Source organism: Lepisosteus platostomus, chromosome 2 (assembly GCF_059453375.1).
Source record: "Lepisosteus platostomus isolate fLepPlt1 chromosome 2, fLepPlt1.hap1, whole genome shotgun sequence".
Classification (NCBI taxonomy): Eukaryota; Metazoa; Chordata; class Actinopteri; order Semionotiformes; family Lepisosteidae; genus Lepisosteus; species Lepisosteus platostomus.
In genome coordinates, this window is record NC_142612.1 from 6636935 (window position 1) to 6649136 (window position 12202).

General features: G+C 36.4%; 1 protein-coding gene across 10 annotated transcripts in view; it reads left to right on the plus strand.

The window, feature by feature from the left end:
* The first annotated feature begins 2257 nt into the window (after positions 1–2257).
* Positions 2258–12202, plus strand: part of abi3bpa (ABI family member 3 binding protein a) — a 45836-nt gene continuing 35891 nt past the window's right edge. For 3 of the 10 annotated variants that reach the window (XM_088648426.1, XM_088648451.1, XM_088648460.1), the window contains exons 1-2: positions 2260–2489; positions 11880–12059. In XM_088648426.1, coding sequence (XP_088504552.1) covers positions 2411–2489; positions 11880–12059 — 259 coding nt within the window. In that variant the 5' untranslated portion in view covers positions 2260–2410. Of the gene's footprint in view, positions 2490–3167; positions 3186–11879; positions 12060–12202 lie in introns of those variants that run through there. The other 7 variants (XM_088648415.1, XM_088648405.1, XM_088648397.1 and 4 more) reach the window with 4 other exon arrangements.

Here is a 12202-nt window from a genome sequence, read left to right on the forward strand (position 1 = left end):
TGACAATTCCCAAATGAATATCAGTCCTCTTTCACTGTTCAATGCTAGACACAAAATCTATCTTACAAGGCTGGGTGCTGGAATATGAAATAAATATGGAAAGTTTACACTTTCCAGATTCATAAACTGTGATAGTATCATCAGATATGTTATCTAATTTTTGTTATCAAATGTTTTCTTTTCTTTGAGTGTTTTTTTTTTGCATTTGTATGTCGTTTATTGTATTTTGTTGTTTTGTTTCTTTTAAAAATGTAACAACATGTTTGTAATTTCACCTAATCATTGCTTGTAAGTTTTTTTTTTCTGGTGAAGATACTTCTGAAAATTTTCTTTTAGCCTTAGGCCAGGGATCAAAATGTTTACATTAACTCCACAGTCATACAGGACATAGCAAAAAAGAACGAAAATATATATTTTTTTGGTTTTTCATCAATGCCCAGGCCTCCGAAACAAAGGGTGCATTGTGAAGCAAATGCTTTTTCCTTTGAAAGGATTGGGTTTACAGAGCAGGCAGTGAGAGATTGTTATTTAAGCTCAACAAACTTCTTAACATATTGGCTGGGTTCTTCCTTCCCTGCAGTTTCAACACTCATCATTATGATAAGTTACAGAAACTAACTTGACTCTGCTGGTTGACTAAAGCACAGGGTACTTTGGCTTAAGTGGAGTCTTAAGTGGTTAGGGACTTGCTGCCCCCTGCCTGACACAGCTGCATTTAGATTTTGAAAAGCTGTAGTGTTAGTTATAGCCTGAAACACCACACTGCAAAGGTCTTATCTCTTTCATTATGTTTTAAAACTATGTTTTTGATCGTTTCAATTGGCACCAATACTTTCCATATGCTCTGAGGTAATTGTTCCCAGTACAGTAAGATTCCTGTGAATCATAATACGGCAAACACAATGTTTCTACAATAAATTGTGGTTAGGTGGTATAGCCCGAATAGAATCTTTTATGTTGACAAATTGAATAAAGATTCATGTTTTGATTGTGGAAATCAAGGATTGTGAAGAATATTTCACTGACGTCTGCTGCTTGATTTCAACATCACTTTACCTTTGTAACAGGTTTTGCTTTCTGTGGGTCATGCAATTCAGGTATAGAGGTTCAGTGATACCATTTGCCTTCATTTTTTAATATAAGACTGTGCCATCGCATTGCAAGAGGAAAAACATCACAGCATGGGTTTTCACAGAGAAGGAAATGACATACAGTGCTTATTTTGGCTAGTTCCTTTTCATTGCTTGCCTTATTTTTTATTTTGCATTGAGAAATAGATTGGCAGGATATGTATCCAAGTCTGTAAAAGTTCTTATAGACATTGTTTCATGAAAGAATGGGCAAAACATCAAAGACACATTATTTATTGAAATATGGATTCTATGACTGATTAAATATGACCACAACCAAGCCAAGTCTCCACAAAAGTACTGCTCTTGTACAGAATGACACCACTTAAGAATGATAAGAAAATAGTTAGGCATAGCACTAGTATAGATCCCAAAACAGAACCTCAAGTATATACAGTATTAGGCATTGGAGCTATTTTGGAAGAAAAATCATATTGTGCCTGGGGGCTTTTATAAAAGATATACACTATGATGACTCCCAAGAAGCAAAAAGTTCTACATGCAGTTTAGGGCTTATAGTGCAGAGACTGCTGTTTTTAATAAAGCTTATGCTCTGAACTTTCTGTTGCTGGGGTTCCCCAAATTGTGGTGTGTTGGCCGAGCACTGCTGGAACTGGCTATGCTTGTCATCAGGCAGGAAAACGTCAGCTTGCTGAGTGCCAGCAACCCTTTCTTTTGGCTTGCCAGGTGTCTGTGAGCGTGCATTGCTACCAGTGAGATCTACATTACTTCCTCCTCGCCTGCTATCTTTCCATGTGCTCACAGTAGGTTACTAACTGGGTGGGTATACAGAGCAGGTTTTTCAGGCATTTAGTTTAATACCTCTGTCAGTCATTGTAACTGTGTCTGCTGAGAAACGAACCTGATTAATACAGAAAACGATCCTCTTTGGTGCAAACCTTGCATCCTTTCACTTGCACAGCCTTCCTGGTGAAGGGAGAACAGTCCTGTTAGATCACAATGAAAGAAGGATGAATGATGTTATTCCCTGTCGCAGTACATGCTGTATCCAAGCGTTTGATTGGTAGGGCAGGGGAAATCTATACAAGAGTTAGACAGAAAAATAGAGAGAGAGGGAACAAAATCAAGCTCCACACTTGCCAGCTTCCACAGTGTGCTGGTGGGGCGTGATGTCATAAGTCCCCTCCCTCACCAGATATAGATTCATGTTGGACCTGCTCTCTCTATCACTCAACAGTCTTGCACAGTGAGAAGAAGTCTAAGTCAATTGTTACCTTTTAGTGAAATCTTCCAGCACCCTCCACGGCCAGCGCAAGAAAATGCTCCCCAGGCTGTTTCTGTTCGTCCTCGGTGGGATTGTACTCCTGAGCTGTGGGACAACACAGAGAATACCGAGAGGCAAGTGGGCACAGCATGGTCATGCCAGCAGGCATATGAGTAATGAAGTAGTGTGATAAGAACTTTTAGACGTCTCTTAAGATTTCAGTTCATTTTGAAAAATCTGTACAGTGCATGAAACATTTCATATTAAAGGTGCACCAGGGGTGTCCTATTGGACTTTTTCTGCTTGATTAATTCTTTCCACTGTGGGTCTGTGAAACAGTATTGTTGTACATCTTCACAGATAAAGAAATATTTTTTAAGGCATTAGAATTTTTCTTTCAGGATGGTATTTTGAGACACAATCATGTATTGCTATGCTGTTATGCTATTATAATGTTCTTTACAGATTGCTTTCAGGTATTTTTTTTTTTTTGCTTTGTTATAATGGTTTTTGTGGAAACCTGTTTCTTTAGTTTATCTTATATAGTCTACTCATTTTGTTCTCATTTTCAAAAAAGACTTAGAAATACACCCTTTTGCGGAAATACCTGCTGGTGAGGGTTGTTCTTGCTTTTTGCTGGATTCTAAGTTGAGGACATTGGTTAAAACGTAAAACCCTGCCTAAATCACATTTTCTTTCTTGAGGGGTTGCAGTGTATCTTAGTCTTATATTGTCTGTTTGCTTAGTGTGGTTCAGATCTTGTCTGAAGCTGTCATTAAAGCTGAATGCATACATAGACTCAGAAGTGGTTTGGAAGAAACAATGCTGAAGTGAAGGCTGACTTCAGAATAGGTTTACTACATATCTGTTATTCCTTCTCTGCACTGACTGGTTTACTAAAAGCTATGCATAACTGTGTAGCACTCTGTACAGTATGTGCAAGAAAATATTTTTCAGTAAATTCTACTAAGTTAAAGTTACTTGCCCTCTATGGATGTTTTTTTTTTCATTCTAAAAAGATGTAAAGGATGTGGACTGATCCTGAACTTTAACTGATGTTCAAATGTTGTATGGGTGTCTATACAGCTGTAGACATACGTATTGACACTGAATCTTCACTTTAACTGCTGCATATTCAAATGAATGTTTTCCACTTACTAAACCGGTAGTTAAGCTTGTGTCAGCTGCAGGCAGGAAGGGCTATTCTGATTTTAATTTATAGCAAATGCAAATTTCAAGTCTGAGATAATTAAAATTTTCATTTTAATAAATTAAGAATCTTTGTTTCTTCTTGCTTCCTTTATTTTGGAGACATATGTAACATGAAAAATCCTGTACTGCAAAAAACGAAAAGTTAAGAAGAAATAAGATTGATCAAAAATCTTAATTCTGGCACTTTGCACAGTCTGCAGGGTTTTGTCTGCAGCCTGTTCACCATGCAGACGTTCCTCAATCTTAGAACAGCAGTTCTGCTATCCCCTCACTGTGGGACTGGTGCTACTTTAAAGACTGGCCAAGAAATGCATGTAGCTCTGTTTAAAAGAAACTGATGTCATTCTTATCAAAACACCGTCTCCCTGGAGAAAATTCTGCTTGCAGCATAGAGTACTACCACAAGCAATCCGCTTAGCTCCAGCTGAGGCAGTTGGAAATTTAACCCAGTATAGTGCTGAGATGTGCGGATACAATTTGTTCTCATTAGAGGAGCTTGAGCACTTCTACTGCCCCATCTGTATTGACATTAAATCTGCCCGTAACCATAAACAGACAGTTTGAAAATTAGTTGTTTATTGAGAAAATGCTAACAGCTGCAGAGTTTTAGTCGGAGCAATTGAAGATATGGGGGCCAATCTTTAGCCAAACATCTCCCTAGAAAGCTCTCAAAATACTGTAGTAAAGCAAGTATTTAATTAAATAGAATTGCTTTCCTGTCGCTGTCTTCACATTGCTTTATTCTTAACTTATTACTTATTGTGCTTGATTAGAGCTGATAATTAATACCTGTCATTTTTAACATGTTCATACTACAGTATATAATGCATATATATATATAGTCAAGCTACAGTACCTTCTGTTCATTTCCTTGCTGCCGCTGATGGTTCCAGAGGCTTTAACTCAATATCACATCCCTGCTGTTAGAACCAAAAGTAAATTAATGCATCATAACAAATCTTCTGTCTTATGTGTGTACTTCCTGATGTACACCTGTTGTCTGTATGAATTACAGTGAAATGAAATCAATACCTGTGTTTTTGTTTGTAGTGCATGGGGAGTGGGGTTGTTTGGTTTCATTTTATTATTATACTTAGCACTTATTATTTAATTAATATTTTTTACTATTATCATACAATTAGCTGATATTCAACGACTTAATGAAAGCAATCTAATGTATACACACAAAAAGATGATTTGGAAGAATCAATGTGATCTGGAAATGGACTACAAAGTAAGAGAATTGAGTGATTTCATTTGTAAAGCACTTTACACATAAAAGGTGACCCACTCCATCCACGCACCTGAAATCTGCTTCTTCATTATTATAAATTGTTGTTTTCTATTTTGTGTAGCCTATTTACTGATGTACTGAATTTCCATATAATATGCAAACAACACTAATGATTAACTTATATTATAACTATATATTATAGAGTATATGTAAAAACTTCAAAGGTGTGTGAATGTCATTGTGTTGTTATTGTACAGTAAGTCACTTAGGTTTACAGTAGTTACACGGAAACGATGATCATTGCTCTGACGAGGGAGCCTCAACATTTGTCTTTTAAATTATGTCATAGCTTTTAATCTTTCAAAACATTGCAGTAGTGACTAAGATCAGGTCCTTTTACTGCCAAGGACTTGATAGAGCATTTCCTCCTTGTTTTACCTCAAATCCACGTTTTCTGCCAAAAGGCCAGTACTGACTGGATTGTTGTTTATTGTAGCTTTTCCATGGGAATTCTTTTGACAATGAAAAATGATAGTTCAGCAAGAAAATCCTTGCTCTAGTATTGGAAAGCAGCATTACATGAAGGTAATGAGCCTACTTTCTTTGGTCAAAAAAAGGTTGCTTCAATGAAGCACCATTAGGAACTAATCACACCAAGCATGGCTTCCACTACTGGCTGTATTAGCACTTTACTAGGCAGTAAATAGTTCACTTTCACTACAGCACAAGAGTCTCACGAACATCAAAGGACAAGGTTTTTAGACAAAAGCTCCTTCTTTGGAAACATGTCTCCCCCTTAGAGTGGAGGTTATAAAGAGCATTTCATAGATCCTTTGTAAAATATTCTTCATACTTCAGTTTCGTTTTAATTAAAAAAACTATATTTTATGGCATAGGGACTGATGTGGCTCCAAGATTAAAATTAGCTGAGTGACATACTGTCTACCAGGGTTGTTTTGATGCCCAGCTTGAACACATGGATGTAATTATTCACCAGCTCCTGCAGATGGAATAGTGCCATTAAATGGCTAACTGAATAGTTCTGGCATTGTAAAAATTGTAAATTTGATTGGAGTTTGAAGAATTATAATGTGACTTTTCAAAAGCAGGGAAAAAAAATCGTACATTCTGTATAGTCATATGGCTTTCCGTCCTGTTCTGTCACTGAATATCTTTATATAGAAAGTAAGGGAATCACTGCCTATTGCATGTAAGGGCTGCAAGTAAAAGATTGTTGCCTTGATTGTTGTTTTTTTAACATGCTAGAATCAGAACTGGAAACAATTCTGTAATATGAATGACTAAAAATAGTAGTAATGAAAGTATAAAAAAATATTCTTATCAATAGAACATCTGATTTGTTTTTTAGCTGTGCATATTGTGTTAATGAAATACCTGAACAACTCCTTCAAACAAATTTACCTTTGTTCTTTGTTGGATCCTTAGAAATATTTCTGGAAAACCACAGGGGGACAGGCCACCTGTTAATGTGTCTCATGGAGAAGTGTCGGTGGAAAAGTAGAAAGAAATAAAGAACTAATAACTACAATGAACCAGTTTATTATACATTTTTATACTCTGTTCCAAAATCAATTTTACAATACTATATCATAAGATCCCAATGATTAATTCTGGTGGAAGAGAGTCTTGTCCTGAATGTATTAGGAGGAAAAATAAATAAGGTTGTCTGGAATTTAGATTTTTCACCCAAGAGAATGCTGCAAACATCAGAGATGAGCCTGCTAGATCACTTTCAACTGTAATGTGTTTATAGCAGAGAACAGACTTTATTATCAAGTCCTATACTGTGTCCACATGTTTTTATCCATCACATACTGTGTTTTCTTCCACAGGCAAGTGAAAATAGAAAAACATAGTCTTATTCAGTGATGGTGTTGAACCAAGGCATTGAGGAATGTGATCACCTGAAATTAGTCAGCAGTGAGCCTATTAAAAAAATAGACAAAAACCCATATTCAAGAATTTCGTTTTATTCTCTTCAGATGCATTCTTTTGAAAAGGGGATTTGAAATACTGTATATCTTGACAAGAAATCTGGATAGGTTAAAACATTTTTTACCTCATTGAACTGTCACAAATCAACATGAAACATCTCACAAACAATCCAGCACTGAAGCAATGAGTTCAGTCAAGAACTACAGTACACCATTATTTTGACTTTCTGGAAATTTTCTTTAAGAAAAGGACAAGATTATGTAGATACAGATCTATGCATGAATCTCATGGATTACACATGCAGCATGTAAAGTTAAAAAATAAAAATATATATTGCAAAAGACATCTGGATTTGGAAAAAGAAGCTCAATTTTAGCTTCTTTAAACCTTTTAGTTCCTTAAGTAACCTTTTGCTTGTTTAACATTTTCCATGTATTACAGGTAGTGACATGGCAAGTTCAAGATGTCTAACCTGATGTCCCTTTGTTATTGTTCACGCTTTGGAAACTTCTCAGCTGCAGAACAAGATACCCGAGCCAAGTATTAGATCACATGATTCCAAATGTCACACATGTCAAAATTCAAGACACACTCTTTTCAAAAATCAAACAGATGCCAAAAAGAAATACACAAAAAAGCTCCTGGGAAAACACTGTAGAGGAAAGGAATCTTGTCTTTCTTTGAGTGGTTTTTCACAAATATGCCATGAAGCAGGCAAAACAAATCCGTTTTCCCAGCACACTCAAGAAATCAAATATATTTCATAGTTCATTGAATATTTTTTTTTCAAATATGTATTGAATATGTAAAACATGCGATTGGGGTGCATTTCTTATTCCTATGTATCACTGCTGTGCATGTCACCTTCTTTCTAATAAAGGAAAGCAAAGGTATCATATGCAGATGTTCTAGTTATAAACAGTTCACTGATCATCGATGCCATAAAACACATTAGACCTCAGAATATGGTAATGGCCATTTTTCAGGGGTATACAGCATGGGCAAGTATAATTTTGTTCTGAACAAATTCCTTACTACATATCCCTTTATTGTGTGAGAAAGCCTTTTGTTGTAGATTTAATATCACAAATCCTTATTTTACAACAGGAATAAAGTATTTTATATGTCTTACACGAGACTTAGCTTAGAATAATGACCTCTATTTCAATAAGGCTTGATCTTAAAACAGAAGCCATAACTGATCACATCCTTTGCTCATAAATCTTGAATGAACTAAGTAGCAGATGTTGCCAGCTACAGTATGAAGCAGTGAATTCACTCTTATTGAAGTTGTATTACATGGGGAGCATTCTGTAGCTTGCGAATGGCCATTCGAAATGCAAGGATTTTACAATAAGCCATGCTGTTATTTAGTTTCATCTACAGTGAAGCAAATTTTGAACTGGCTTCTTTTAACTTTGTACGATAGTCACATTTTCTCAAATTTTGTCATATTGTATTATATACATTTTTGGTGATGTGTTGTATTGATGAGTGTTTTGAAAGTTTTTACAATCTGTATTGGAATGATGATAATATTACAAAATCCAGTCTTCAACATGGGTTCCAGGTACAGTCAGAAGAGGTTGTTGTTGATGGATTCAAAATCATCACAACCAGAATACTACTGGAACTATACTTCACAGTATAAATATGAAAAGCAGAAAAAAACTTACAGAAAATGGATCTTGACATTACGTTTAATTGAAAACTCAGTGTATAATGCACTTTTTACAAAACAAGGAATTCTTTGCGTACTAGTTTAATCACTTGGGAATATTGCACCACGTGCAGTATAGAGCTGTTAAGTAGTTCTCCGATTAAAAAAATATAAAGAAAAAGATTAAACATGCAATTTCTGCATTACACTCATGATTTAATTTATTTACCCTTTTCACTTTTCAGTGCATACAGACATCCAGTTATCCCACGTGAAAGCTGCTCTGTACTGTAGCTCAGTTTTGCTGCAGTAGTTTTAAAAGGCAAATGAATTCTGAAGGGTACCTGTAGCTTTAATTGTATCACTAACACACATTACAGTATATGTTCTGGTACTGTTCCTGAGTATCTCTCTTTATGTTTCTTTTGGAATTTAGAATCAATTAAGTTTTTCAGGAGCAATGTTTGATGCAGTCTAAAAGATCTCTTTAGATGACTAGAGTACAGTAAGTAGCAAAGTGTAGTATACCCTAAGGTAAGGTGTACTGTGATAGAAATGGGCAATAGCAAAGAAAAGGTACTGTAGCACCATTAAATGTGCCTTTATCTCTATATGCAGCTGATAAGTTAAGACAACCGATAATAAGGAAAGGTTGGGCATCAGTTGGAGAAAATGCCAGATATTTTTGGCTCAGAAGGCTCAATTCCATGTCATTAATTTGTTTGCCTTCATGAAATCCTTGAAGCAAATTCTGCTCTTAATGAACTCCTTGTAAAAACCGCTGTATGTGTACAAACATGTCAAAGCATGGGTCCTAAGGGGTAAGTCCTGCAGTGATCCTGACTGCCCACCTGGTAATTTCTTCTGCTCAGGTTAACTATGCCTTGATCATATGACCTGGACTGTCTGAATGGTGATTTACGAGTTTCAGAATATCACTATTTTGCAGAGGGCATTTTGAAGTAAATTCTGCTTGAAGCTTGATGAAAATGGGCCTCTCGCAATGCATATAATGTAACCTTTCAGTCAAATCCAATCCATATGTTTCACACTTCAGGAATAAATTTAGATAATTGTTATTAATCATAGTCGTTCTTGAACTCTCAAAGTATACAAAAAAGGAGTTGAAGACACAAGTTCAAAAGGAGGTCAAGCTCAAATTTCAACTACTTCTACCTGCTTATGTATAAATATCACTTCAGCGGTTTGGTTAGATCCTAATGAATGCAACAGAGAGATGAATGTGTAAAGAGTATTTGACTCACCTAGCTGAGGGAATGGCAGCCTATCTGAGGCTGGATAGGCTGCCCAAACCCACTTCCCCCTTTACTATTGCTAGGATTGAGCCAGGGGGTTAGCTCCAAGAGTGTAGATGTGAAGGAGGGGAGCAATGTGAGAGAGAAAGGAAGTCCCGGGTGTGAGACTTTTACATGTAGGTGAGAGAAAGCGTGCGAGATTAACGTCTATCCTTTCTCCTGAACTTTTGTTATAACCTCCATTTCTGACTGACACCCCTGCATGTTTCAATTCCGCACTCTTTTCTCCAACCTCATCTTTGCCCTTACGGCAGCTCCCTAACTCATTCCTCATTACCAGGGGGTGGGAGGTGGGGAAACAAAGCCCCCTCCTTACAGATGGGGTGTCGTTGTCCTCAGCCAGGTGACCCCAATTAAGCTCACTATGTATATCACGCCTCTTTTCCTAACCTAATATTTCAGGCCTAACTGAACTATTGAAATACTGTATAGTTTAATGTAGAATATAACTGCAAATATACTCTTTCTAGTGCTTATGGTTTGTCTATACTGAAATTTTGCCCTTTTTAAAAAAAGTGTAATTTCTTCGCTTACATTTTTCATGAACTGAAACCATCAGGAACCTTTTTCTTGTCAGTGATGTCCAAACCTGCTTCTACAGAGGGAAGATTTAGGTTTCTTGATTCTACTGAAAAATACACATATTCATCATATATATTCTGACAGTACTAACAAAGGCAAAGTTTAAAGAAAAAAAAACATTTAACATTTACACTGACTTCATGCTTACCTTAGCTGTACTGCTCTTTATACTGTATATATGTACAGTATGTATTCTGGAATGAAAATCACCAGACAAAACTGACAAGATCTGAAACAGCAGTTTGGAAGTTTTCGCTTAGACATTTTTTTATCTTTAAGAGTGTAGTTCTGAACCATACTGGTAAACTCCAGAATTCATTCTAGAGAATGCAGCTGCATGATCAACCTTTTCATGTAGAGAAAACTCAAAGACAAGCTCCACCCAGACTTTTTCCCTCACCCCTTTGGTGCTCAGATTTGTTAGGACTATTCACTTTTTCGCTTCTCAAGATGGGATTGTGCCAGATGGCACATTGGATGAGTGCTTGCCTACTCTAGCCCATGTCAAGTGCTTTCTCCCTTTGGCTCGATACCTGTCCACTATCAATCATTTCAAAAGCAAGAACACGATCAAACACTGGTGTCAGGAGGTGAAGTATTGGAATGGACTGTCAAACTTCAGATCTCAAACTCTTTTATTCTGTCTGTGTGTGGTTGTATCAGATACTTCTCTGTTGGAAATCATTTCTGGAATTAGTCCTGTATTTTGTTTGGGATGTGGGAGATAAATATTGGAGTGTTTGCACAGCTCATAGAATACTGAAACTGGCTGAACTTTTGAACAGTGGCATTGATGAATGTCCTGCAATTCTTCCTTGTAGAAGATTTGTAGTGCTGTGCTTTCAGGAATTGCTATGCCTGTCAAGATGGAAGAAGAGTATTTTTCAGTTCCATTGTACAAGCCACGGATTTAAAAAAGAGCAGTAATCTCCACTATAGTCAAAGCATTTGATCCCTTTTTGCAGTTGCTTCCCTTTCGTTTTCTTTTGTAAGACACTTTTTTACGAGGCGTTTTAAACAGTGGTATGTCATCTAGTGTAAAACTAACTTGTACTTACTTCCACAAAATAACTGCCGTTTCAAACCTAGTTAGCAACAGTTTAATCAATCTCATCAAGGCAAGTGGAAACATGGATTTAATCAAACACACAATATACTGTATCACCAACTTATTATCTACATTTGAACCAGGCTCTTTGCCAGTCCCTGCTATCCAGTTTAAGAAGGGTCGAGTGAACATTTAATCTGTTTGGTATTAATGGATAGCAAATTGTTTCTTAAATTTCAAAGTCTACATTTTTTGTGTATCTAACATGATTCCGTGGGAGATACTGTATGCAAATGTTACCAGAATGAGAGGCTGAGCAATATTAATGAGAATATTAAGCATTTTATTGGCAAACCTGTTACAATTCTAGTACTATAGTGTAATGTATGTGGCTGTGGTGCGTTGGGCAAAAATAGATGTGACATTTTGAATTTTTAAACACGAAACAAGAACAATATTGACAAATAATGGATGAAGAAAAAACCCTCACAGTTTACCTTTTATGTTTCACTGCAGTCAAAAGACACAATCTGAAGGTCCGGATAAATGCCACAGGGGACACAATTACCTTCAAGTTTGTTCGGCCAAGTCCAGACACCAAGCTGGAAGGTTATATCCTTGGATATGGAAGCAGCATGTTTTCCAAACAGTTCATCCAGCTGCCAGAAGATGGGGTGCCTTATGAAACAGAAGTCGGTAAGATTCTTGTTTTTTTTCCGGGAAAAGAAGACTTTATTGCAAATGACAATAAATCCAATACGTTGGATGAACAGTTATATACTCTAGCCTGTCGTCTTTACAATAATAACATCTGTAATTTCTGTTATTTTTTATTTTTT